Genomic DNA, 26,214 nt, shown 5'->3' with positions numbered 1-26,214 from the left:
TGCTTTCATGCCTGGCCCAGATCGCCCCTTTATTGTTAGTTGAGGCCCAAACTACCACCCACAGAAGCCTGACCCGGCTCCTGGGGTGACGCCCAGGGCCCCAGAGTGCTAAACGGATGCACAGAGATCTGAAACTGGGCGGTGCTGAGATACAGCATGGTGGGGGCCAGGGGTTACCCCAGGCACAGAGAAGCTCTTTTTCCTAAGGAAATGGAGCCTGGCAGGCAGCCACCCAGGCCCAGGGCCCTCTCTGCAGCCGGCCAAGCCACGGAAGGATGGCAAGCAGACGTCCGGTGGCTGGACTTGGCTGGAGGCCCTGTCCTCAGATGTGTTCTTCAAGCTGTGCCCGCGCCTGGCGAGGACCAAAGCCTGGCCCTGGGGTGCCTGGGGCCCTGCGGGAGTGCTGGGGAGGGTCTGAGGGGCAGAGGCGGAGGAGGAAGCGAGGGTTGGGCCGCCCCCCGTTCCTCTGCCTTCAGGGAGGGGACCCAAGGCCAGCGTGCCTGCGGAGTCCTGATCTCGGGCCACTGGGAAGGTGCTGGGGGCCCACGGGCGGGGGCCCAGGCCTAACACTGCCGCCTGTGAGTGCAAGACCCTGAGCCTCCCTTCCAGCCTAGATGACAGGTATAAAACGGGTGCTGGGAAACCTTGAGAGGTGACGCCCTTCTCACATCTCCACGAGCAAGGGAGCCTCTGCCTTCCCGCCGCCCCCAGGAGCCCCAGCCTCCCTCCTCGAGCGCCGGGCAGGCACAGCTCCTGCAGCGCCCCTTGCGGCCACACGGTGGCACTGTTGGAGTTCCGCCACCCCAGACCCAGGCTGCTGGGGGGGCGGGGCGGGGGGGCAACCCCCGACTCTGCCGAGGGGCGCAGGATTCTGACTCGCTCACGCTGCTGGCTGAGTTGAGGTCCCCCGCTGGACACCCGCTCTCGCAGGGTGACTTTAAACGGGGCTTCTGGCGCCCCTCCCTGCCTTGCCACGGGGCTCATCTGGACCCACCCGGGCCACCCAGGGGTCTCCCTCACTGGGCTCTGGGTATGGGGCAGCCTCATCTTCCTTCCAGAAGTCGCTGGGCTCCTCTCCCGGGGGACCTGTGCCTGAGCAGCCTGCGGATTCAGAGGGGCCACTCGGGGGTCCGATGGTGGTCACCAGTGAGGGAGAGAGTGAGATTGTTCCGTGTGGTTTCCGTTTCTGTCTTACAGGTCCACCCGCCCTTCCCAGCCGCCTCATGTCCTAACCTGCGGGGTTAGGGCGGGGTCCCCAGAGCCGCAGCCCCTGGGTCCCTGGGACGCCCCATTTTCAAAGATGAGAACACACGGCTCGGGACAGCAGGTGGCATGCCTGGGGTCAGGCAGTGCACCGGCAGTGGCAGAGCAGGGGCCCCAGCCCACCTCTCCCAGAGGGGAGCCCAGGGTCCTTGGAGCGGAGACCCTCCCTATCCACACGGCCACACGGCGAGGGCGGCGGCAAGGAAGGAGGGGATGGCCACCCCACTGGGCCGCACACACAGGCCCCCCTCTAGGGCTCACTGGGGGTGTCACGCAGGGGCTGTGACCTCCCTGAGGTCCTTAGAAGCTGGTTGAGCTGATGGGGAGGAGGACGCTGGGGACAGAAAGGAGGAGGGGACATGGTCAGGCTCAACTGTGAGTCTGAGGTCTTTTGGGGAGCTGATGCCCAGCTCTGGTGTCCCCTCTGACCAGCTGAGACTGCGAGGGGGGGAGGGGGGCTTCTAGAAGTCTCCCAGTGCACTGCCTGGTCACAGGCAGACAGCACCCCCCCCCCAAAGCTGGGCCGAAAACCCGACCCAGAGCCACCCCTGGCCCACAGGGCTGCAGGTGGCATCGCGGGGTCCTGGGCGGCCGTGGAGGGAACCAAGCCCCAAGGCCAGAGGTTGGTGCAGGCCCAGTGACCTGCCCTGGGTGAAGGCCCCTCCCACTCCGGGCCCCTCCCTGCCCCCCGTTACTGGGGGGGGAGTGGAGGGCAGGAGGTGGGGCGGGGTGGGAGGGGGCAGCCCCAGGGCCTCCGCGCACCCCCACCGTGCCGACCCCGCTGCCTCCCTCGGCTCCAGCTGGGCCACAGCCCATTGCAGGCACCCAGCTGCAGCTGGAACCCATTACGCGCCCAGCTCCTCTTGGGATGTCTCAGCTAATAAGTGACCCTCTGTAAATGTTAGGAATGAGTCAAGTTTGTGCCGCTGCTGCTTTCCCGTTAGTGGGTGGCGCCGCGGACGCCCGGGGCGGGGCGGGGAGGGTGGTGTGGAGGGCGGAGGGGCAGGGGCCTTCCTGGACTTGACAGTCCCGCGGGCCTCAGGTGGCTCTCGCCTCCCCCTTGGGCCTCGGTTTCCCTGAGTGCAAAGGGGGTTCAGGGCGGACGACGGCTGAACCCCTGCCCGCGGCCTGTTCTCCCCGGAGGACAGGAGGGGCCTTGGTGGTCTTGGCGCCCCCTTCCGGGCTCTGCCCAAAGGGGACAGCAGTCACCTCCTCCCCTTCCCTCAAGGGAGGCTGCTCACCCAAAGTCATGCTGAAGGGGGGTCGGCTAGGGGGAGTGTAGTCAAGGTGCCTCCCAAGACCTCCCAGGGGACTCAAATTTCTACACGCAGGTGAAGGAGGACTGGGGTCCAGGTGAACCAGAGCCAGGGTTCTCACTCCCCGTGGGGGGCAGTGGAATTCAGTCCCGAGAGTTTGCTCAGTGTCTGCCCAGCACCGAGCTCCTGTTGGGATGGGAATGTGGCTTCACCAGGTGTCATGCAAGAGCCCGGGTCTTGGGGTGGCCCTGGCCACTCTGGTGCTGACGGGGGGGCAGGCCTCGTGTCCAGGCAGACGTGAGCGGAAGAGACCAGGCTGGGGTATCAGGAAAAGGGGACGGGCTGAGATTGTACCAGGGCAGTGGGGTGGGGGGAGCAGGGGTGCACCCAGGAAGCCCTCCATCCCTACCGGCCCAGGCCTGAGGGTCAGAGCCAGGTGGAGGGGTCTAGGCCTCGAGAGGGTCTTCAGGGAGAGCTGGGGGGATCAGAGGAGGGCAGGCAGGTAGGATGCTGTGCGGTGGTCACTCACCAGGGCCCTGGGATGGGAGGGAGATCTGGGGAGTCTCGGGGTGGGGGGTCTTGGGAAGCCAGGGGTGGGGAGGGGCTGGGCACATGGTGATAAGTTTGAGAAGTCTGGGACCTTCGGGGGTGATGGGAGGACCCTGGTTTGTCGCCCTAGAGAGTCACTGGAGGGGACATCCATCTCCAGCTCCCCCTGGGAAGCGTCTGGTTACCCTCTGCTATTTCACTCACTGCCTGACAGCTCATATCGCAAACGCAGCAGGGCCGGTGGGCAGCTATGGACTGTCCTGAGTGCTGGGCCATCTTGCCTCGCTGTCCTCTCATGTCCAGATGTTCACGCTGGTTTAGAAGTGGCTGCCTCGGCCTGCAGCGTTCACAAGTTCCCCCCACGGTCAGCACCACAATAGACCTGGCGACAAAGGCCCCACCCCGGCCCTGAGCTCTGGAGGGCAGCCCAGGCCCTCCCCCGGCTGTGCCATCATCGTGGAGCCAAGAATGCCCAGGGCCGAGGCAGAGTGCCAACTGGAGCCCAAGACCCCAAGACCAGTCTCTGGGTACCCAAGACCCAGGGTCTCCTACCCACGTCTGGGGCTATTTGGACCTCTGCCACAGACGGTCAGCTGTTCTAGGCGGCTGGGAAGGAGGGCCGTCCCCACGATCCACCCACTGCCCCTCCCTCGGCTCCCACCCTGCCCTGGCCCAGGGCCTACACGTGCCCCTCCAGCGTGCCCCTCCCAGTGGACGGGGAAGCCCCACATGGCTGGCCTTGTCCTAAAGGGGGGTGTGTGGGTGGACATTCTACCAGTTGTCCCTCTGCTGTTGTCAGCCCCTCCTGCCGTGGGGCTCTGGGCCTGCTGGGTGGGGTTCGGACCCCTCCCTGCCAACCCCACTGTGAAAACTGGGAGGCTGCCTGCTCCAGGAGGGCCAGAGGCAGGAGCCTGCCTCCCAGCGTCCCCGGAGAGGTCCACCACGACGGTCAGTGCAGCCCCCGCAGAGACGGAGCAGCACTGAAGGGTGGGACGAGGTGGTGCCCTAGGCTCGGAGCTCTCCGGGCCAGCTCTTCTTTCCTCACCTGTGCTCAGAGCAGCGCCAGGATGGGCAGGGCGCCCTCCCACCTTGAAAGGTGGGGAAACCAAGGCACGGGCCTTGGTGACCTCGCCCAGTCCTCTCCAGCGCACTTTGCCACCGTATGGGAGCCCCGTGGCAGGGCCCACTAACTCCAGTGGGTTCACGTGCGGCTGTGGCAGCTGTCCGGGGACCTGCCAGCCCCAGTCATCTCCGAGCGCGTGTTTTTCAGAGGCTGGAGGACACCGTCCTGAGCCCCGTGGCCAGCAGAGAAGACCGGGCGCTGACCGTGCATGGGGGAGGCTGGCGGGCCTCACCCATCCCCGTGCCTGCCCGCATCCGTGAGATTGTGGCTGGCAGCCTGGGCGAGGAGCCGCCCCAAGGTGAGGGGGGCCACCAGGGGGGCTGCAGAGCCGTCAATCAGAGTCCAGCTTCAGGGAGCCAAGCCCCTCACTGTCCCCTGACCGGGCCGGCCCCTCCCGGCCCATCATCCTCCCCTGTGCTAGGGCGAGAACCACGCCTTCCCACGGCATCGTCCCTGGGGGTCAGAAGCCCATCCCCACGGCGCACTCACCACTAGGCCACAGGGACCATGCCCACCTAGCCCGCGTTGGTTTGTCACACATTTGTGCCCACCAGTCTTGATTTAATGTATGTTCATTTTTCATTAGATGATGAAATCCTAAAGGTTGACACTCAGGAAGTGTGAATGCTAAGCAGCCCCTCCCCCCAAGAGCTCTGCTCCCCCAGCCCCAGGGCCCCCTCGCGGTGCCCTCTCACTGTCTGTCACGGCTGCATGCACGGCTGGGTCCCTGCACCGAGGCCACCCAGCCAGTAGGGCAGCCAGGCCCCAGAGTGTGCCCCGACCCCCTCGTGCAGGGGTCCCGAGACCCCTTTCTGAAATAAGGGGCTCTCCAGCCTCCTAGAGGAACTGGGGACCTCACTGCATGTGTTAAGGAAAAAGAAAGCCCACTGTGTGGTTAGAACCGCAACTTACTACTTGGGGGTGAGATCTGGTTACCCCGAGTCAGCAGTTCTCACTGCCTGACGGGGGTGTGGGATCCCCAGCGTCCAGGCCACCCCGCACACTCCACTGTAACTGGTTTGGGGCTCGCACTGGGCGTGGGTCTGTACCAGGGTGAAACGTGATGTCCACGACAGGAGAGGAAGGGAGGCCCGCCGCTGAGGTGCGGCCCCAGATCGGGGTCCCCGGGGTCAGTCCTGGCAGATCGGCAGACCGGCGGTGGGACAGGGAGCCGGGCTGGGGGCTGGCCTGGCCACAGGCTGACCTGCTGCTGCACCTGCAGCGCTGCGGGAGCCGCCAGCCGCCTCGGCCCACGTGCAGGAGGAGCTGTCCCGGCTGGAGGAGCTGCTGGCCCAGGCGGGGGCCGAGCGGGATGAGCTGGCCGGCAGGTACCACGCAGTCAGCGAGCGGGTGAGCGTGCGCAGGGACGCGTGCGTGGCAGCCAGAGGGTGGCAGCCAGGCCCGGGGTGACCGGTGGATCCGTCAGCGCGTCTCAGGATGTGGAATGACAGTGGCCAGCCATGGCACGGCCGGACCCTGGGCGGTGGCTAGAGAAGCTGAGGCTGGAGGGGACCGATGAGAGCAGGACAGGTGCCCGGGGCTCCCCGGCCCCGGGGTCCCCCAGGACTCCCCCCCAGCTTAAGCACTGACTTGTGCCCCACCTGCCAGAAGCCCTGGGGGCGGCTGGGGCATTCCTGACCCCTGGCCCGGCCCCCAGCCCAGCGTGGGCACGTGGCAGCAACTGCCCACGGGAGGAGCTTGCCCCGCCCCCTGCCCCCACCCCCGACGGCCGCGGGCGGACGGAGCCCCTGGGCCTCTGTCCTCAGTGCCCTGGGCAGCGCAGGGCCCTCCAGGGTGACTGGCTGCGGCAAGAGGCCATTTGCTCACGACCAGTGGGGCTGGGAGGGCCTCCTGGTGGACAGATGGGGAAACCGAGGCAGAAAGGTGACGAAACTTGCTAGGCCAGAGCCTCTGTCCCATGTCTGCCACTGTAAGACATGATGGCCTCTGAGGCAGGACTGGGCTGGGGTGCCTGGCCCACAGGGTGGCACACTGGGAGCCCCTGTGTCTTCAGAGTCCCCCTGGTCTACGTGGCAGGGCAGATGACTCCACTTTCCAGATGAGAAAACTGAGGCTCAGAGCTAGTCCGAGTTGTCCAGGGCCACACTGCCATTGGGGGGACTGAGACCTGACTCAGGTCTTTCTCCGGCATGACCAGTGACCAGTGCCGAACGCCCGAGGGCCCTGGGTCAGCCTCGTCTCCTCGAGGGTTCCGAAGGCTTCCTGGGATAGGCGGCGTCGCCAGCCCCACAGAGGGAGGGGCTCCCTGCCCCCACCCCGAACTGTCACACCTGTTCTCATCACCAGCCCCCCCCCCCCCCGGGCAGGACTGGGAAGGCCCTCCTCATCCCGGCACGATGTCTCCCACCCACCCTGGGCCCTGCGCAGGCGGGGGCGGGGCGAGGATCTTCCTAGCACAGGGTGGGGAGATGTTGGGAACTAGAGGCCCTATGGGAATAGAAGCTGCAGAAATCCTGCGGCCGATTGGGAAACCTCGTGAGTCAGTGAGCTCTGAACTCACAGGCCTGTGCCAGCTCCGGCAGGCGGCTCAGCACCTCTTGTGAGGGCCACAGAGGGGCCCAGCCTCCCCAGGTTTCCCCAAGCAGATGGGCGGGGCGGATGGTGGTAGCAGGGGGCCGTGTGACTGTTCCGTGGGCGCCTCCATCCCGGCTAGACTCCAGCCCCCGCCCAGGCCCCTCGGCTCGGCTGGACCCCTGGCCCCTCCTCTCCAATCCCACTGGTAGCTGCGGGGGCCACTCACCTCCCTGTACTCAGGCCCCATGTCGTGCCACAAGGGTGCCCTTCAGCTCTCCTGACATACCTGCCTCAGGCCCCCACCAGCCGGCCTCCTCGGGTCGGGGCCCCCAGCACTGCCTTTTCCCCTCAGAGCCCCGGGTCCCCATCTGCTCAGGCTCCAGCAGGCTCGGGGGCCGCCTGACCCAATTTGGGGGGCTCCCCTCCCTGCCAGGCCCACTTACTGGGGGTGTGGTACCCACCCACCCGCTGGATGAGGGGCTGGGAGCAGACGGAGGGTCGAGCACAGGCAGGAGGGCAGCTGCAGGGGCGGGACCCCAAGCTCACTCACTCCCATGGGGGTGACCCCAGGCCAGCTCTGCATCTCGGCCGTCCTACCCCTTATGTGGCCGGACAAGAGCCTGGCCCCCCACTCCGCCAGCCGTGGGCACATGGCACAGGACCATGGCACGGATGGCTGCCCGCCTGACCCGTCTTAGCAGACCCAGCTTGACCCCAGCTCGACCCCAGCCCTTATCCCAGCCTGGCCCCGCCCCAACTACGGACCGAAGGGGAGCCCTCTCACCCGTCCCTGGGAGGGTTTTGTGCCAAAGCTGCCCAGCCCGCTGGGCTTGGAAGTGTCCAGCCAGGTGGGTTAATGCCCCTCTCCAGCCGCAGGCCCGGCTGGAGGCCACCGAGGCTCGGCTGCAGAGGTCAGAGCAGAAGCACAGCGTCGACCTGGAGGAAGCCCTCGGCCGGCTAGAGGCTGCCGAGCAGAGGTGAGGCCAGGCAGGCAGGGCAGTGGGGCAGCAGGGAGCTCGGCCGTCACTGCAGACGCCACTGTGCTGTGGGGCTGTTGGCACCTCTTCCCAGGTGACTCCAGGGCGGGGCAGCACGGGGCGGAGCAGCACAGGGAGGGGCAGCACGGGGAGGGGCAGCACGGAGAGCAGCACGGGAGGAGCAGCACGGGGAGGAGGAGCACGAAGAGCAGCAGGGGGAGGAGCAGCAGGGGGAGGAGCACGGGGAGGGACAGCACAGGGAGCAGCAGGGGGAGGAGCAGCACGGGGAGGAGGAGCACGAGAGCAGCAGGGGGAGGAGCACAGGAGGAGGAGCACGAGGAGGGACAGCACAGGGAGCAGCAGGGGGAGGAGCAGCACGGGGAGGAGGAGCACGAGGAGGAGCACGAGGAGGAGCAGCATGGGGAGGGGCAGCACAGGGAGCAGCACGGGAGGAGCAGCACAGGGAGGGGCAGCACGGGGAGGAGCAGCACAGGGAGCAGCAGGGGGAGGAGCAGCAGGGGGAGGAGCACAGGGAGGGGCAGCATGGGGAGGAGCAGCACGGGGAGCAGCAGGGGGAGGAGCACGGGGAGGGGCAGCACAGGGAGGGGCAGCACGGGGAGGGGCAGTGCGGGGAGGAGGAGCACCCCCAGGGCCTCAGGCGAGAGTGCAGGTCCCACAGGTCATGGGGCCTCCCTGGCCCTCTGCTCCCTCGTGTGTCACCCCAGGCCCCCACCGCCTGCTGAGGCCGCGGCTCTGGCCTGAACTCCAGGAAGGCCGCCTGAGCTGCTCCTGGCCCTCGGCTGGCCTGGCCAATCCTGGGGGGCCCGAGGGTTCTCCCCTCAGTCCCAGTCCACTTCACACTCCAGCCCTGACTCCCAGGCCCCTTTGGCTTCAAGCCGCTCTGATTTCATGATCGGGCTCACTTGTGCACCGTTGGTAAGTGTGTGTCATACCCCAGCCCCCCCGGAGGTAGCCCCAAGCCCCAGGACATGGCCCCGGAAGGGAAGGGCATCTCTCCACGTTCCCTGCAGGGCGGCCAGCGGGAGGGATGAGCCTCCACTCCACGGCCAGCTCTGTCTCCAGACCTGGGGAAGGTTAAGCCATTTGTGGAAGACTTCCCGGCCTTGGTTCATCCTCAGGGACTCTGGATAAGGAAGAAAAGTGCTGAGAAGCATTTTGAAAACCAGTTTTGGAGAAGGGGGGTGGAGGGTGTTGGTAAATAAGCCAAGAGGAGGCTGATGCCCACAGAGCAGACAGGAACAGAGGAAGTCCCTGTGGCCGCGTGGCTAGCCGGGAGGTACGGGCTCCAGAGGTTTTGGGGTCCCTGACTGCAGCCACATGCAGACTACCCTGGGTGGAGAGAGACCCCCACGGTCCCAGAGGGGCTGCCCCCTCCACGGGGCAGGCCTGACTCCCTCTGCCCCAGCCCTGCGCGGCAGGGTACCTTCCCAGCCCTGGTACCCTCGGCCAGGCTCCCAAGCCCTAACCCTCGTGCTGGTCTCGGGGTCACCCCCACACCCTGGAGTTAGGAGCCAGCCACAGGTGTGTGGCAGAGCCAGGGGAGCCCAGAGGGGGGGAAGGTGGGGAGAGCAAGCAAGTCAGGGCAGGAGGGGGCGTGCCGGGGTGGCACCCAGAGGCTGGCCCCCGTTTGAGGACCGTTGCAGGTGTCCAGTGCCTCTTAGGGGCAGTCTGGGCGCTGCACAGTCGAGCTGGGGTCGTCTGGGCCCAGGAGGTTCGGGGCCCGGCTGTCTGAGCACGTCTGTAGGGAGAGGCCACCCGCCCATGGCCACGCCGCTCCGTCCCTGCCCGTACAGGAGCACCGGCCTCTCCCAGGTGAACACCCTCCTGCGGGAGCAGCTAGGACACATGAAGAAGGCCAACGACAGACTGGTCGAGGAGCTGGCGGGTTCGACGCGCAGCATGCTCCGCCTGCGGGCTAAGCTGGAGCTGCGGGAGAGGCAGCGCTGGACCCAGAGAGAGGTGCTCCCCAGCTCTCGCCCGTGGGCAGGGGCATGCCTGGTCTGGTGCCCGTGGCCGGGGTCGGGGTGGGGGGCAGGAACAGGGAAACGGCGAGCTGGCTTCTGCTATGGCCCCTCCTGGGGGCAAGGCCCCTGGCCTCCCGCCACACCATGTCCCCCACTCGGCTTGGCCACATTAGTCTGCAGGGTGGGGGACACTGCGTGGGAAGACCCCCGCTTTGAGAGAAGGACGCCTGGCTGGGCTTGGAAAGTAGAGTGAGGGCCGAGCCCTGGCTCTGGTGTGGCCGAGCTTCTCTAGAGAGAAGAGTCTCCACAGGCCCGACTCGGGGTCAGGCTCAGGAGCCTGGGCCGCACCACAGCCCCCTACTCCCTGGCCAACCCAGCAGGGCCCACGCAGCCTCTTCTGAAACCCACAGCCCTGGGGCACGGGGTCAGGGCACGGGGCTCCAGGCCTCAGCCTTGCTGGGGGGAGATACTGTGTTGACCATCCCGGGCTGGTCACTGGGGCAGGACGTCCAGCTTGAGGTAGGGGACATATTTGAGACGGGTCACCCCACGCCTCTGCCTGTCCATATCCCCGCTGGGCTTGCAACCTCTGCTCCGATCGTCCCTGGATGTCCCCATGGACCTCCCAGCGTCTGCCGCGGGCCCCATGGGCAGGATTTCTCCCCAGACGTGGCAGGAGCAGAGGCCGAGCAGGTCCCTGGGTGCCTGGGCCTCAGGCTGACCCTGCACAGGTGTCCCTCGGACAAGCCCATCTCAGAGGGGCCGTCTCGGCACTTCCCACACGGATCGGGCGGGGTGAGAGGCCCAACCCCACTGTGTGGACAGAGCTCCTCCTGCTGGACAGCTGTTCCGGTCAGAAGCCTAGCGGCCCCTCCTGCTGCAGCCACCCAGGCACGGGGACGGAACGCCAAGAGGGAATATGCGTTTGTCATCACAGGGTGGTCGTCGATGGCCGGGCTCCCACGTGGGGTTGGGGAGACGTGGGAGACACATCACGCCCTCACCTTGGCCACTAGGGAAACAAATGCCCTGGAGATGGGCCTCGGGTCCAGTTTGGCACTGGTTTATCGAGGGTCTTTATTCCCCCTTGGCCGCCGGCCGGCGGCTCTTCCGTCCTCTGTCTGCTGGCCCGCCACGGAGGGCGTCGTCCTCTTGCCGTGGCCGCTGTGAGCTGCCGCTCTCTGTGACTGCATCCTGCCAGCTTCCTGCCAGCTTCCCGCCGCAGATGCGCAGGTTTCTTTGTGTTTATCCTGCTGAGGACTCATCAGGATGCCGCGCTTCCCTTGTCCTTGGCAAGCAGCCGTCACCTCCTTCAGTGTCACCCACGTCCCGCTCTCCCCTGTCCTCTCCCGCCCCGTGGACCTTACCCATCCCCGTGCTCCCTCCCACGCTTCTTAACCTCCCAGACTTTCCTTCCTTCTACCCCCCTGGTCTATGTGGTAGATAATTTTTTCGAATCTACCCTCCTGGTCATCAGTTTTCTCTTCTGGTGTCCAACCTCCCTTAAACCTGCCTGTTAGGCTTGAATTCTAAACGTTGTGTTTCTCATCTTTAGAAATTCTGACGCGTATTCTGTATATTTTCCAGCTATCTTACTCTTAACTGGTATTTTCAAGCCTCCTGTGTGTTCGTTGATGATATTAGGAAGCAATTATTTTGTAGTCTGCATCTGACGTTCTAATGTCTGAACTTCTTCAAGGTGTGAGTCTATTGTTTCTGCTAGGTCTTGGTCATGGTGCTGTGTTTCCTTGTGTCTTTGGTGGTTTTTTTTAAAAAAATTTTATCTAAGAGCTGCGTGTTATCCTTGGGACTCAAAATTCTTTGAAACCTGGAATGAATGTGGTATGCTCCAGAAAGGACTGTCATTTGCTTAGGACAGGTTCTTAGGGGCTCTGACAACCTTTGGGCCACATTGAAGTAAATTTTCAGCTTTATTATTTTTTTTAAACCACCCAGGTTTTGTGAATCCAGGCTGAAAACTGCACCAAGGCTAACTTGTGGTTCCAAAACCACAGGGAGATTTTTTCCTTACTGTCTTGGCCCCTCCAGGCCACTGTAGCAGAAATACCCCAGCCTGGGGGCTTGTCCACAGACATTTACTTCTCACAGCTCTGGAGCCTAGACGTCCAAGATCAAAGCGCCAGGCCCTTCGGCTGGTGAAGAGCGCTTCCTGGTCACAGAACGATACCTCCTGGCTGTAAGCTCACATGGCAGAAGGGACTGGACCCTCGTGGGGCCTCTTTTATAAGGACACTAACACCAATCCTGAAGGTGGAACTGGAAAGCCCCACCTCCAAATACCATCATGTTGGGGATTAGGTTTCAACATGTGAATTGTGGGGGACACTGCACCTCTTTACAGCGCCCTGCAGGCAGGTGTGTGTGTGCGTGTGTGTGTGTGTGTGTGCGCTTGTTCACCGTCCACGGCACCTCGTTATAGCACCCTGCAAGCAGCTGTGTACGTGCGCGTGTGCGTGTGTGTGCGTGCACACGTGTGTGCTGATTCGCCCATCTCTAGCACACCTTACCTGGAGTGCAGCTTGGGGGATCACTCCACATGTGAGCAGACTCCCCCTTGGGTGGACCTTAAGCTTTCCTCTCTGTCCCCAGAGCCCCTGTGGTCAAGGAAGCGTATTCAAGTTACTGTTTGGCAAGTCCCCCTCGAGTCCCTGAGTTTACTGGTTCCTGGCTTGCGTGTCCCTTACCATACCGGCCGCCCAGCCTTGCATTCAAGAAGTTGTAAAGTGTGGAATCTCAAGTATTCCACTGTCTCAGTGGGCAGAAGGGACAGGAGTCCGCTTTTCGTGTCAGCAGGAGGGATGTCTAATCCCTGCTCTTTGATGGTCACAGTTGGGGGGTGGGGTGCAAGTATACACAAGGCTCTGGCACTAGGCGCAAAGGGCGTTCCCTACACAAGGTACACAGCAGGGTGTTTCTGGGCTCGATGGGGGGCACCTCAGATGGGGGCTCAGGGGAGGGCGATCGGCAAAGGCTTCATGAAGTAGCAGGTGAGCGTGTGGGTCCTGGGCTGGAGGACCGGCAGGATGTGAAAGTGCTTTGTTTGAAGCAACATTGAAAAGCCTCGGGTGGGGCTGTAACAGGCAGGAGGGGCCCTGGGAGCCCTGGAAAGCACTGGGTGTGGTGGTGAGCCCCCCGGGGGTCCCTGGAGGTCAGTGTTCAGGACACAGCCCAGTGCAGGGGCTGGGAAGGTGGTGGGGGGACTCAGGACCTTCTGGGCTTCAGCTTAGTTCCCTGCGAGGCTGGCGCCGCTGACCGCACATGACCCCATCCCACTCCTGCCCCCAACTCTCCACCCCGTCCCCTCCCCGTTCACAGCCCAGCGGTGGGCTCTCACTGCACCTTACAACCTTGTTCACTCCGCCTGTTCTCAGGGTGGCTCCCCCACCCCTACCACTGCATGGGCTCCTACTGGCAGAGGCTTCTGCCTCCCTGCCACCTTGAAGGGCCAGGCCCCACTCCCGACATCCTAGGGGCCCTCCGAGAGTAAGCACTGCTCTCTAGGTCCTGGAGAAGGCAAGGCCTTTTTCCTTGTGTCGTGCTCCCAACCCCCCAGCTGGAGGGCGGGAGCTGAGTGCTGCCCACAGCCCCATCAGGGAAACCAGGCTGAGTGGGGCCTGGTTCTGGACCTGGGAGTGGTCACCTCCCCAGGTCCTTTGGGGAGGGGAGCAAAGCACTGCCTCCCGGGGACGGGGGCGAGTTGCATTGCTCAGTAAGGTAAGCCAGTGGGGTAGGTGCCACATGCAGGAGGGTAGCGATGAGGGTCTGCACTCCGCCCGCCTGGAGCCGGAGGACCAGATTGTGGGGCGGGTGAATGGGGCCGCAGGGCTCCCCTCACCCCTCAGCGCCTGGCCTCCGCCTGCAGTGGACGCAAGCCTCTTGCTTTCAGACCCAGTGTACTCGCACGGTGGGACACCAGGATGTCCTCCTCCTGCAGAGACAGGTCACAGCCCTCCGTGGACACCTGGCTGAGCTGCGTGCAGCCACCGAGAGGTGCGTGCCAGCCACCCTGCCCACCCAGAGCCAGGCGTGGGCTCCATCAGGGTCGGGGAGAAGGGCACCTGATGCCCAGGCATCGGGCCCACCACACTCCTCCCACGGGTGGCCCGATGGGAGTGGTGGAGACAGCAGCAGAGGTGGGCAGTGGAGAAGATGGACGGATGGACAGAGTGAGGCAGGCAAGGGTGCAGGGGAGAGAAGAGAGGCAGGCTAGGGAGATGCAGCGTCAGGGGCCGGATCCACCCGCAGGGACTCTGGCTTCCCCCCCGGCCCTTGCCGAGAACCTCCAACGGTCCACCCTGGGCCCCTGAGGCTCAGAGGGTGGAAGTGCTGCTCAAGGTGGACAGCCTGTCCTGTCCGGCCTGGCCCATCCCCCGCTCACCCCTGCCCCTCCGAGATACCACCCGGCGGGGCCTCCCCTGAGGACGGCACGGGAGGGGTCTGCCGCAGGCCTGTCACCAGACCCTACCTCTGCCACCCAGCGTGGAGCCTCCAGGCCAAGCCACAGGCAGCCCCGAGGCTCAGCGGAGTGCCGCCCTTGTCTCCCAGGGGCCTCGCTGACATGCGAGTGGACGTGGCCAGGACGGCCCAGCGCCTGCACACGGCCTGCCTGAACCTCGGCTCCAACCTGCGGCTGACGGCCAGCCACACAGCCAGCGGCCTGGAGCCGCAGCTGCAGGACAATGTGCGGGGTCGCTGGGACGCCGAGAAGGTGGCACTCCAGGCCAGGTGGGTGCAGGAGGTCAGGGGTGGGGGGCGGGGACGGTCGCCGCGCCCACCCATCTGCCCAGCGGCCGCGGGTCTGGGACTTCACTCACGTGCAGTTGTAACTCCTGATTTCACCCCACACCCTGACACCGGGGCACTTGCCCTGAGGCCGCCCACGGCTCATAATCGCCACCTCGTGGCAAAGGCAGGCGGGCCCAGACCTCCTTACCCACCATCCCCTGGAGGCAGAGCTAGCGCCCTGCGACTGGGCGCGTCTCTGTGAACACTGCCCTGGGTGTACTCGGACCGTTTCCCCATGGCTGCTTCCAGAAGTGGAATTTTCAGGCCTAAAAGGCCTATCCTTTCAGGGCTGGGCGCCTGTTTTGAGGGCCCCCAGAGGGGCCGGGGTCCACCCCCAGTTATCGTGGGAGGTTCTGGACACGGAACTCACGTGTGGCGCTCGAAGGTCTCGTGAGGACAGCTTCTGCAGGAAACAGGAGGCAGCTCCTAACGCTGCCACGGGCCTCTGTTCCACGGGACCTGGGGCTCATGTGGTCACAAGCGCCCTCGGGGTCAGTGAGTCCAACACACCGGAGCCGGCCCCGGAGGAGAGCCACGGCGGGCCCGGGGGTACGGGCGGTCCAGCACAGCCCGAGGGTTCAGTGCCCGGGGCCTGAGCCGAGGGCTCTGGGCCCACGGGAAGGGAGGCCCGGGCACTGGGGGGCAGCCAGGGGTCTTTGAGAAGAAGGCGGTCCCGGGAAGGAAAGACCATTAGACTTACGGTGGCAGAGGAGCTCCAGGCAGAGGGACCAGCCGGGACAAAAGCCCAGAGGTGAGCACGGCACCTGCCACACCCCAAAGACAGAGCAGGGCCTTGGGAAGCCACGCTGTGGGGCTAGAGAGCTGAGTCAGGGTCAGAGCGGGGGCCTTGAGTGCTGCACTCGGGCTCTGCGCTCTACCCTGAGACAGCGGGAGCCACTGCAGGTTCTAGAGCAGAAGAGAGGTGTCTGACTGGAGCGGGACTAAGGTCCACGCAGGCAGAGGCGGCCGAAGCCAGCAGGCAGGCCGCACCCCAGGAGGTGGCCGACGGGGCCGGGGGGTTCCAGGGCCCGCCGGTGTCCCGGCCTCTGTTCTCTGCACTGACGACCCCACCCCGACTTCTCTCCAGACTCTGGGAGCAGACGTTGCTGGTGAGGAAGCTCACAGAGCAGAACGCGGACAAGGAGGAAACCATCTCCTCCCTCAGAACGGAGGTTCAGGAGCTGGTGCGTGGCACTGGGAGAGGGGCGGCTCGTGGTGGGGGAATCCGGGCCCCGCTGAGCAGCCTCCCCCCGCCAGCAGGAGTCCCATCGCAGTGGAGGCCGGCGGGCCCCGGGAGACTTGAGGGCTGAGGCGGAATCCCTGCAGCTCACCTTGGACAGCATCACAAAGGTGCGGGCCCGTCCCAGGTCCTTCCCGCGTGGAGCAGCGGAGGGGCTGCAGGGTCCTGGTGCTTCGAGCAGCCCCGGGAGATGCTCTGGAAGGACCCATCCGACCTCAGCCCTGCGCTCTCTCCCCTCCCCCACTTCCTCCCTGCACCCTGAAGGTGGCGCAGGCAGACGTGGGGTGTCCGGAGCCAGCCTGGAGCGGCAGCACCGAAGGCCAGGAGGCGCAGGGCCAACCAAGGAGCCCCCCACGGGCTGCGTTCCCCCCACAGGGCTGCTCCCCGGCCGCCCTGGACCCTGTGCTGTGGGCTGTGCAGGTGGTCATTGAGAGGCGGCGGCAGCGGGAGCAGGTGGGCGGCCACAGAGGCAACGCTGTGCCCCGTCCCCACCGGAGCAAAGCCACAAAGCCCACCAGGCGCCTGCCCCTGAACCCCACACCCCGGGCAGGGTCTCCGGTCTGAAGTGCATCCTTTCTCGGGCAGTCGGGAGCCCCACTGGCTTCTGTGGTTGAAGGCCTGGCCAGGCCACGGGGCTCACGCCACACTCCCACTCGTGGGCAGGAGCTGCGCCGGCAGCTGGAGTCCTCCGAGGCAGCGGCCACCGGGCTCCACAAGCAGCTGTCCGAGAGCCAGCGGGAGCTGCGGGCCTCGCGGAGGCTCCTGCAGGAGCTGAGGCAGGAGCAGGCCCGGGAGCGCCAGGTCCTCCTGGGCAAGCTGGGGGCGCAGCGCTGCCGGGAGTCCAGCGAGCTCCGGGGAAGGTGAGGCTGGCGGGCTGGGCTCACCTTCTCCACGATGCCCCCCGCAGGAGAAGTGAGGGCCATCTCCCGGACAGGAAGTACTCCTGGCCCGAAGGCTGCCTCCTCGCCCCTTCACCCCCCAGCCCCTGCCTGCACTGAGCCCAGCCCCTCTTCCCTCGTCTGGGCCCGTCTGGGCTGTGTCTCCCCAGGACTCACCCTCCCAAAGCCCAGGCTGAGCACGTGCCTGCCCCTTGGCCTGCATCCCAGGCTCCCGGCTGCCCGGCCCATTTCCACACTCCCCTCCTGGGAGCACGCTGTGCTCTCTCCCACCTCCCCGCTGGCAGCCAGGACTCCTCCGGGGGTCTTACCCAGCCTTCACAGGTGGTCCATAAAACCCCAACTCCCGCCCCATCAACTGGGGTGGCCCTGCGTGCCCTCCTGGCGTGTCCTGCGGATCTGCTGTTCCGTGGTGCAGTCGGCCGTGAGGCTGTCTGGATTCTTCTGTGCACGTCTTACTGCCCTGGGGCCGGTGGGGGTGAAGACCTGGAAAGAGAATTCCCCAGGATTTATAGTCCTGAGTGAGAGGCTCGGTGGGCCTTCCCAAATCCACACACTGCCCGAGCCGGGAGATGGGACGGGGAGTGGGCTGGCGGCCCAGGAAGGCTTCCTGCAAGAGGGAGCGACACAGGGGCAGACAGGACCACCTCCTGTGCTTCCCCTCGCTCACCCCGGGGGGTTGGGACTGCAGGTCCCTCGGGGCCGCCCCTTCTCCGGGTGTCCTGACAGCGCACTCGGTTCTGAGACAGGAGGTCCAAAGAAAAAATTCATCCCGGTCCCGCTCTGGAGAAACGCACGGGAGATGGGCAAAGAGATGGGAGCAGGCGGGTTCAGCCTGGCACAGGGGTCCGGGAGCGGAGGAGCCAGCGGGGGCCCCCAGGGGGCGGGAAGTGCTTTGCCAGGGGGAGACAGGAGCAGGAGTGGGGTGCAGAGCAAGGCAGGCGGGGCCCCCTCACCACGCCAAGAAGCAGAGGTCACGGGGGGCCGCGGGGGCGCCGCCCTCACAGCCGTGGCTTTGGCAGGGCTGGTCTGGCCACAGCGTCCTGGGGCGGGGGGAGCGGGGCAGGCTGGAGTGGCCCCTCAGCACCGGGGAAGGAGGGGCTGAATCCCAGGGACATTTGGGAAATGGGGCCTCAGGCCTCGGTGCTACAGAGCACGGCCGGGGGAGAGCTGCTGAGACTGCAACTCTGTCTGGTGGGTGACCGGCAGAGAGGACCTGGCCAGGGCGGGGGGGGGGGGGCGGTCAGCAGCGAGCACAGCTTTGACAAGGCTCGGCCGTCAGGGGAGGTCAGCAGCGCAAGCAGACCTGGAGCTGTGGGGTTCCCGTCGGGCAGGCGCCCCTCCTCCCCGCTGGGTTCTGCAGGTGCGGAGGCCAAGGGCAGGGACACCCCGGGCGCAAGGCCCTCCAGGGCTTTAGGGACCCCCACAGGGCCACCAGGAGACAGGCAAGCCCGCAGGTGGCCGCCCCAGGGGACAGGGCAGCCAGGGGCCGAGCCGCTGGGTCTTCTCGTCCCTCCTCACTTGTCCCTGAGCCCCGGCCCCGAGTGGCCTCTACGGCCCCCCGCGCCCCGTCTACCCTCCCGGTACTCGGCCGAGGCTCGAATGCGCCCAGAGAGGGTCCCTGGGCTCCCCTCCCCGCTGCACGCCCGGGACCCCAAGGCTTCTCCTCCCCTGCTCCCAGAGAGGAGGCAGCTCTGGAGGGGGTGTGGAGGAGCTGAGGGGACGGTGGATGTTTCCGACAAGGAGCGGCAGAGTCTGGAGGCCAGGCGCGCGGGGCTGCAGAGAAGCCTCCTGCGCGGGGCGGGGCAGAAGGCGGAGCTGGTGAAGCAGGGCCGGAGGGAGCTGGAGGGCAGGGGCGCCGCGCCGCCACCAGCGGGCTGTCCCGTCCCCTCGGGGCCCCGGCGTCCTCGCTGTTGATGCGACCTGTTCTGCACCAGCCTCGTCTCAGGGGTCGGGGTGCCTAGCGAGACAGCAGGCCCCGCCCACGGCGGCCGGCCCCCACTCCCACCCAGACACCCACCCCAAGTCCGGCCCAGCGCCACCCCCGGGGCAAATCCACCACCCTGGGCCCAGCCGAGAGGGCCCAGCCGAGAGGGGTGCCCCAGCGTGTGTGCCGCGCTGCTCACCCAGGCGTGTGGGCCAGGCCTCGCTGACAGTGCCACCCCCATCCAGAAAGGGCCCAGCGGTTCCTGGCCTGCAGGGCGAGCCGCGCTCCTCTGGGGCCCCTGGGCTTGGAGGGAGCTGCCCCGCCTGCCGGGCCCCCATCTCGCCCTGAGGTGACCTAGCGCCCTCTGCCCTCTGGTTTCCGGGTCTCAGTCAAGGGCGCCTGGAGCAGCTGGAGGAGAAGGTCTCGGGGCTCAAGAAGGAGCTGGTGTCGGCCCAGGAGGTGCTGGACACAGTGCGGCTGCAGAGGGATGTCCTGGAGAGTGAGGGGGAGGTTCTGCGCAGGGCCCTGGCCCAGGTACGACTTCCACTCCTCTCTCCCTGCTGCCTGGGCCCTCAGGCCATTCCCAGAGCCCCCAAACTCAGCGGTGGCCTCCTGGGTCCCTGGCCAGTGGGCACCAGCCCACCTTCCCTGAGCACTGGGCACACCTTCTCTCAGGGTGCCCCCTCCCTCGGTCACCCTGTCACCTCTCCTGGCTTCAGCCTTGTACCCAGGGACCACCGTCTGCCCCAGAGGCCTCACCACCGTGGGCCCCCTTCCACCACGCCCCACCCAGAGCGCCGGCTCACACACCTCTGTGATACGGCGCTCACTCCCTCCCCGGTGCTAACAGCTCTGCCCAGGGGAAGCTCTGCCCATGAACCTGAAAGTCCCTCCCTGGCTTCCCCGCTGGGGTGCCCTCTACCCTCCCGCCCCCCGCAGGCCGAGTCCAGCAAAACCAACCTGGAACTGCTCGTGTGCCAGCTCAAGGCGGAGGGAGTGGAGCAGAGACACTCCCTGGCTGACATGGCTGCCCTGATGGCGGGGCTGGCTCGGGACAAAGGCTCCCTGAGCCACCTGGTCCTGCAGGTGAGACGAGGGCCCAGGGGGACAGACCCTGCCTGAGCCTCGCTTCCGCAGCGTGGCTGTAAGTTCCTGCCCCCGCCCTGCTCCCGCGAGCTCAGGGCCCTCCCTTCACCCATCCTCTCCCCACTTTCTCCCCTCCTGGACTTGGGGTCTGAGGGTGTGGGGGCAGGGCCTGCACATGGACCCCTCCCTGCCCCTCTGGCGGCAGCTGGAGCAGGTGGGCCAGATGAGGGGTCCGCAGGGCCCCAGGCCCCCAGCCCCACCCAGCAGGGCCACCGCTGCCTCTGGGGTAGCCGGGCACACGGCACCTTTGGAAGTCGCGCTGGTTCAGGATGTATGTCAGCACCAGCACTTTCTAACTGCAATGCTGCCTGACGTGGCTGATTCGAAACCGTCTCCAGGGCTGGGAGGCGGGGAACGGGGGAGGAACACACAAAGAAGGACCTTTACATCAGGCCTGTCCCCAACATCCGGGGGCTGGGTTCTCCCCTGGTCAGAGGGTCGAAGGCCTCGGGCCCATTGGTGCTCACACACTCGGGGGGAAGGCTGCACTGCTCCTCCGTTGTCTTGTTTCTCTCCTTCCTGGACCACATCCACACAAAAGAGCTGCCCCACCACTCACTCGCTCATACATTCCTGCGTCCATTCCCAAATCTGCTGACGTGGATCTTCCATGGAGGAGGTCAGACTCCCTGGGAGGAGACGCTGCAGCACCTTTGCTTTCTCCTGACATCAGCCTTGTCGGTCCACATGGAAACCCTGTCTCTGCAGCGTCTCCGGCCCCCAGTGGCATTCAGACTTCATGGTCTGTCACCTTTGGGACTCAGTCCAGCCTCTTTCTGTTTCTCAGACTCTGTCCTAGCCTTTTTGGGGTCATCTTTTCCTCTTTTTTTAGTCAAAGGGTGACTACACTCAGTAAGCCAGTGCACAGTTTTTGACAGTTGTAAGCACCTGTGTAGCCACCACCACAATCAGGATGCAAAGTGTCTCCACCAGCCCAGCAGGCTCCCTCCTGTCACGGCCACCCAGGTGGCCTCTGCCCTGACCTGTTTTAGACCTTGCTGTAAATGGAGCCATGGGGCATAGACTCTTTTGAGCCCGGCTTCTCTCCCTCAACACGACGTCTTTGAGAGTCATCCCCGTTCTTAGGTGTATCAAGAGCTCCTTCCTTTTGACTGCATAGTAATATTCCATCATACGGATAAACCACGCTTGCTTATCCATTCACCCGCTGCTGGACTTCTGGGTTTTTTCCATTTTGGGAGTGGACAAGACTGCGATGAGCATTCATGGTCAAGTCACGTATGGATATCCTCATTTCTCTTGAGTAAATACATAGGAGTGCAATTGTGGAGTCACTGGGTAGGTGTGTGTTGAACTTTATAAGGAACCGGCAAGCAGTCTTCCAAAGTGGTTGTATCATTTTACTCACCAGCAGCGTGGGAGGCTTCCAGCCGCTCCTCTGCCTCGTCAACATTTGGCATCGTCCGTCTTTATTTATTAGCTATTCTGTGTGTGTGAAGTTATACGCCATTGTGGGTTTTTTTTTTTTTTTGCGGTATGCGGGCCTCTCACTGTTGTGACCTCTCTCGTTGCAGAGCACAGGCTCCGGACGCGCAGGCTCAGCGGCCATGGCTTACGGGCCCAGCCGCTCGGCGGCATGTGGGATCTTCCCGGACCGGGGCACGAACCCGTGTCCCCTGCATCAGCAGGCGGACTCTCAACCACTGCGCCACCAGGGAAGCCCGCCATTGTGGTTTTAATTGGCATTTTCTGATAACAAATGGCATCAAGCATATTTTCATGTGCTTACTAAATATTCACATACCTTATTTTGTCAGGTAACTATTCAAGTCTATTGCCTATTTTTATTGGGTTTTCATATTTTGGTTATGGATATATAGGAGTTTATATATCTTGGATAAAAGTACTTTGCCAGACAGATGTACTCACATTTCTGTGACTCGCCTATACATTTTCTTAATGGTATTTTTGATGGACAGAAAAGTTTAACTTTGGCAAGATTCAGTTTACCAAGTTTTTTAAAAAGTTATGGTTAGTGTTTTCTAGGGACTGTCTGAAAAATTTTTGCCTAGCCCAAGGACGAGACAATATCCTGCTCTGTTTTCATCTAGCTCTTAGGTCTATGATCCATTTCAAGTTGATTTTTCTGTACAGCAGTGGTTCTCAAACTGTGTTCCTCAGACCAGCAGCATTAGTATCACTTGAGAACTTGTTTAAAATGCAAATTCTCAACTGCCCTCCCAAAACCTACTGAATCTGAAACTCTGTGGGTGGGGCCCAGAAATCTGGATTTTAATTATCCCTCCCAGTGATTCTGATGCACATTAAGGTGTGAGAACCACAGGTGTGTGGTATGAAGTAGGAACCGAAGTCCATTATTTTTCATACTAATATCCAGTTGTTCCAGCACCAATTTTTGAAAAGACTTTCCTTTCCTCCTTGAATTATCTTGGCAACTTGTTGAAAATAAATCGATCATACATGTGCATATATGTGCCCAGATCATATTGTTGATCTGTGCAAACTGATCTATTTGTTCATCCTTTCACCAAAACTGCACTGTCTTCATTCCTGTAGCTTTTTAATGTCTTGAAATTAAGTAATGTGAGTATTCCCATCTTATCCTTCTTTTCAAGATTGTTTGGCTGTTCTCAAACCTTTGCATATTCATATACATTTGAGAATTAGATTGTCAATTTCTATACCCAAAAAAGCCTGGTAGAACCTTGATTGGGATTGTGTTGAATTTATAGATCAATTTGAGAAGACTGGACATCTTAACTGTATCTAGTTGTCCATCCATGAACATGGTATATCTCTCCATTTTTTTCTTTACTTAATTCCTCTCAGCTGTGTTTTGTAGTTTTCAGTGTAGAGGTCTTGCACGTCTTTGATTAAATTAATTCCTAGTTTTGATATTGTGCCTTGCCGTTTTAATTTCATTTTCCTATGTCCATTACTAGTACATAGAAATACAGTCCCATAGATTAACTTTCAATCATGCAACCTTGACAAATTCATTGATAAGCACCAGCGTTTTACATGTACATAATCATGTCATCTGTGAATAACAACAGTTTTACTTCCTTTCTGATCTCAGTGACTTTTATCTCATCTGCTCTTAATTCACTGGCTAAAGACCTACAGAACAAAATTGAAAAGAAGTAGTGAGAGTGGCCATCCTCCTACCAAACTCAACTACGAGGAAAGAATTCAATATTTCACCATGAAGTGTGATGTTATCTATAGGCTTTTCATAGGTGCCTCTTATCAGATTGAGGAAGCTCTCTTTTATTCCTAGCATGCTGAGATTTTTTTTTAAAATTATGAATGGGTTTTGAATTCTGTTAAATGTGTTCCCTGAATGATAGGATAGGATGATCATGCCATCATTCTTATCCTGTTAATACAGCTAATTATATTGGTTTATTTTTTAATGTTAAAACAACCTTGCATACCTGAGATAAACAATTTCATAATGTTTTGTTAAGGATTTTTACATCCATATTCATGAGGAACATTAGTCTATAATTTTTTTTCTCATAATGTTTTTGTCAGATTTGGAATGTGGGTTATGCTGGCCTCACAAAATAAGTTGGGAAGTGTTCCCTCCTCTTCTATTTCCTGAAAGTGTTTTAAAATTTCTGTTTCTTCCTTAAATGTTGGTAGAATTCACTAGTGAAGTCATTTAAGTCTGGAGTTTTCTTTGTGAGAAAAGTTTTGATAAAAATTTAATTATTTATTAGATATAGGGCTATTCAGATTTCCTACTTGGTCTTGTGGCTGTTTCTTCTGCATTCTAATAATTTTGCCTGTTGTGTTTTTATTATCATTCAGTTCAAACTATTTTCTCATTCTCTGTGTGATTTCTTCTTTGACCCATGGATTATTTAGACATATATTACCTAATTTCCAAATTTGGGAATTTCCTAAGTATCTAATTATTATCAACATCTAATGTAATTCCAATAAGGTCAGAAAATATACTCCATATTATTTGAACAGATTTAAATGTATTGAAGCATGCTTTATGGCCCAGCATATTAGCTATTTTGTTGAACATTCCATGTTCATGTAAAAAGAATGTGTATTATGCCATTGTTGAGTGTAGTGCCTATAAATATCAATTAAGTCAAGTTGCTTGATACTGTTGTTTAAGTCTTCTGTGTCCTTATGGGGTTTATTTGTTTGTTTGCTTTATTTGTTTGATTTTTTTTTGTCTACTTGTTCTATTAATGACATTTAAATCTCTATGATTGTGGAATTGTCTACTTCTACCTTTAGTTCTGTCTACTTTTGCTTCATATATTTTGAATTCCTATTTTTAGGAGCATACGAACTAGTATTTTATGTCTTCATGCTGAACTGACTTTTTATCTTTATAAAATGTCCCCTCTTATCTTTGGTAACATTTGTTTTCTTGATATCTAATTTTCCTGATATTGATATAGCCACACCAACTTTCTTTACTTACTGTTTCCATGTTATATCCTTTCCATACATTAACCTTCATTTCTCTATGTCTGTATATTTGAAGTGTGTCGGGTCTTGCTTCTGTATTTACTCTGACAATCTCTACCTTTCAACTGGAGTGTTTACATCATTTACATGTAAGGTAACTGTTGATATGCTTGGTTCAAGTTCACCATCTAGGCGTTTGTTTTCTATTTATCTCATTTTTTTGTAAATTTTTACATTTTGCCTTTCCAGATTTCTTTTGGGTTACTTGCATATTTATTTAGTATTCCATTTTATGTTCTCTATTAATTTTTTTAGCTATACTTCTTCTTGTTATTATTTTAGTGATTACTTTAAAATTATGGTATGCACAGTCTATATTAAAATAACATTATACTATTTCACAAACAATGTAAAATCATGACAACAATATATTCCCTTTATCCCTCCCATCCTTAGGGCTTGTTGCCATATATTTTATTTATACATATGTTGTTATAAACTCTATAATACATTATTAATATTTCTGCTTCAAATGGTCACTTCAACCACACACACACACACACACACACACACACACACACACTTCAGCTATCTAGTGAAATTCTCCATCTTCTTGGGTATGTTCTTGAACACATTGATTATAATATTTTTCAGGTCTTTGTCTGATAACTCCAACATCTGGACCCCCAAATTGGGTCTATTTCTATTGTCTTTTATCTCTTAGTTTTCAGTCCTTTGGCCTTATCTCCTGGTGCTTAATAATTTTTTATTGAGTGACAGATTTTGAGGTTTTGTAGAGCTAATTTGAGGCTCTGGGTGATATAAACTTCTTCCAAAGGGAATTTGCTTTTCATTTTAGGATATCAGAGTCAGAGCAGATCACCTTTATCCAGTCTTGGATTTAGCTGTTTTGTAACTGGTTTCAGTCTTTTTTGAAGAGTGAGCTACCTCAGGGTGTTGACCTCACGGTATAATACGGCTCTCCTGTGCTCCTAACTAGGGCCCCCACCCTGAACTCCGGGTGTTTTTGTCTCAATTCTGAGATTGCCGAAAGTTCTGCCTGATATTCCAGATGCTCCACTGCACTTTCTGTTCATATTCATAATCCCTTGGCCCTATACTGTTGTGAGTTATAAAAAGGAAGTACCATTTTTTTAAATGTACAGCATCTCAGACTTACCTCCTCTCTGATGTCTTAGCCTCCTGTGCTATGGCTGCTCTGGTAGCTCTGAACTCCAGATCCTGTCTCTTCAGTCTTACAAGCCTGCTGAAGCCATAGGACACCTCCCAACCCTTTAGCTAAGGTTTCATCCGTGGCTCCTGAGGCTCTCGCAGAGCCTCTTAGGAGATGACAGATCCCTCAAGGGGAAATCTGTGGTAGAATATTAGGGTCACCTGAACACGTTTCTCTCAGTAATTGGACCTCCTTGGGTCTTGGCTGCCTTGGTATCTCTAAGTCCTTCGCACAGATCTGTCGGAGGTGTGCTGTACAGCTTTTCTAGCTGCTGTGGCGGGAAGGTTGGTCTCCAACAACCTACTTCACCATTAGCAGAAGCAGAAAGTTGTGTTGTTTATTGATGAAGAATATTTTCACTAGGTATAGAATACTAGAATAGCCATTATTTTCATTCAGCATTTTGATGAATTCATTCCATTGTCCTCTGACTTTCACTGTTGCCCTTTGGAAGTCAAACACCAGTCTTCCTGCAGCTCTTTTATAGGTAATGTGTGGTTTTTCTCCTCTGATTTTTAAAGATTTTTTTCTCTACCTTTGGTATTCAGAAACTTTTTAAAAATTTTGTTCTGAAATGTTATTAACATTTTTTAATTGAAGTATAGTTGATTTACAACATTGTGTTAGTTTCTGGTGTACAGCATAGTGATTCAGTTATACATATATATATTGGGTATATATACATTCCGTAACCTTACAGAAAAACCCAAACAAACATTTTGGCCAACCCAATACATATTCTTTTTCAAAATCTTTTCACAGAAACTTTACTAAGATATATCTAGGTGACATTTTCTTTGTTTTTATCCTTTTGGAAGATTGTGGCTCATTTTAAATTGGTGGCTTGATGTATTT

General features: G+C 59.6%; 1 protein-coding gene across 1 annotated transcript in view; it reads left to right on the top strand.

Moving 5' to 3' along the window:
• The window catches only part of CROCC2 (ciliary rootlet coiled-coil, rootletin family member 2), a 71,943-nt gene that overhangs the window by 7,573 nt on the left and 38,156 nt on the right, over positions 1-26,214 (top strand). The window contains 16 exon segments of the mRNA XM_089916069.1: positions 4,339-4,489; positions 5,414-5,541; positions 7,597-7,703; positions 9,518-9,683; positions 13,596-13,699; positions 14,255-14,434; positions 15,582-15,678; positions 15,752-15,844; positions 15,999-16,187; positions 16,398-16,594; positions 16,918-17,054; positions 17,994-18,479; positions 18,568-18,571; positions 18,947-19,091; positions 19,497-19,643; positions 19,849-19,974. Of these exon segments, the coding sequence (XP_089772195.1) occupies positions 4,339-4,489; positions 5,414-5,541; positions 7,597-7,703; positions 9,518-9,683; positions 13,596-13,699; positions 14,255-14,434; positions 15,582-15,678; positions 15,752-15,844; positions 15,999-16,187; positions 16,398-16,594; positions 16,918-17,054; positions 17,994-18,479; positions 18,568-18,571; positions 18,947-19,091; positions 19,497-19,643; positions 19,849-19,974 (2,457 nt within the window).

Source organism: Delphinapterus leucas, chromosome 8 (assembly GCF_059928025.1).
Source record: "Delphinapterus leucas isolate spDelLeu-1000000601 "Yukka" chromosome 8, BTC_Dleu_Yukka2, whole genome shotgun sequence".
Classification (NCBI taxonomy): Eukaryota; Metazoa; Chordata; class Mammalia; order Artiodactyla; family Monodontidae; genus Delphinapterus; species Delphinapterus leucas.
Note: the sequence above shows the minus strand (reverse complement) of the source record. Positions and strands in the feature narration are given on the sequence as shown.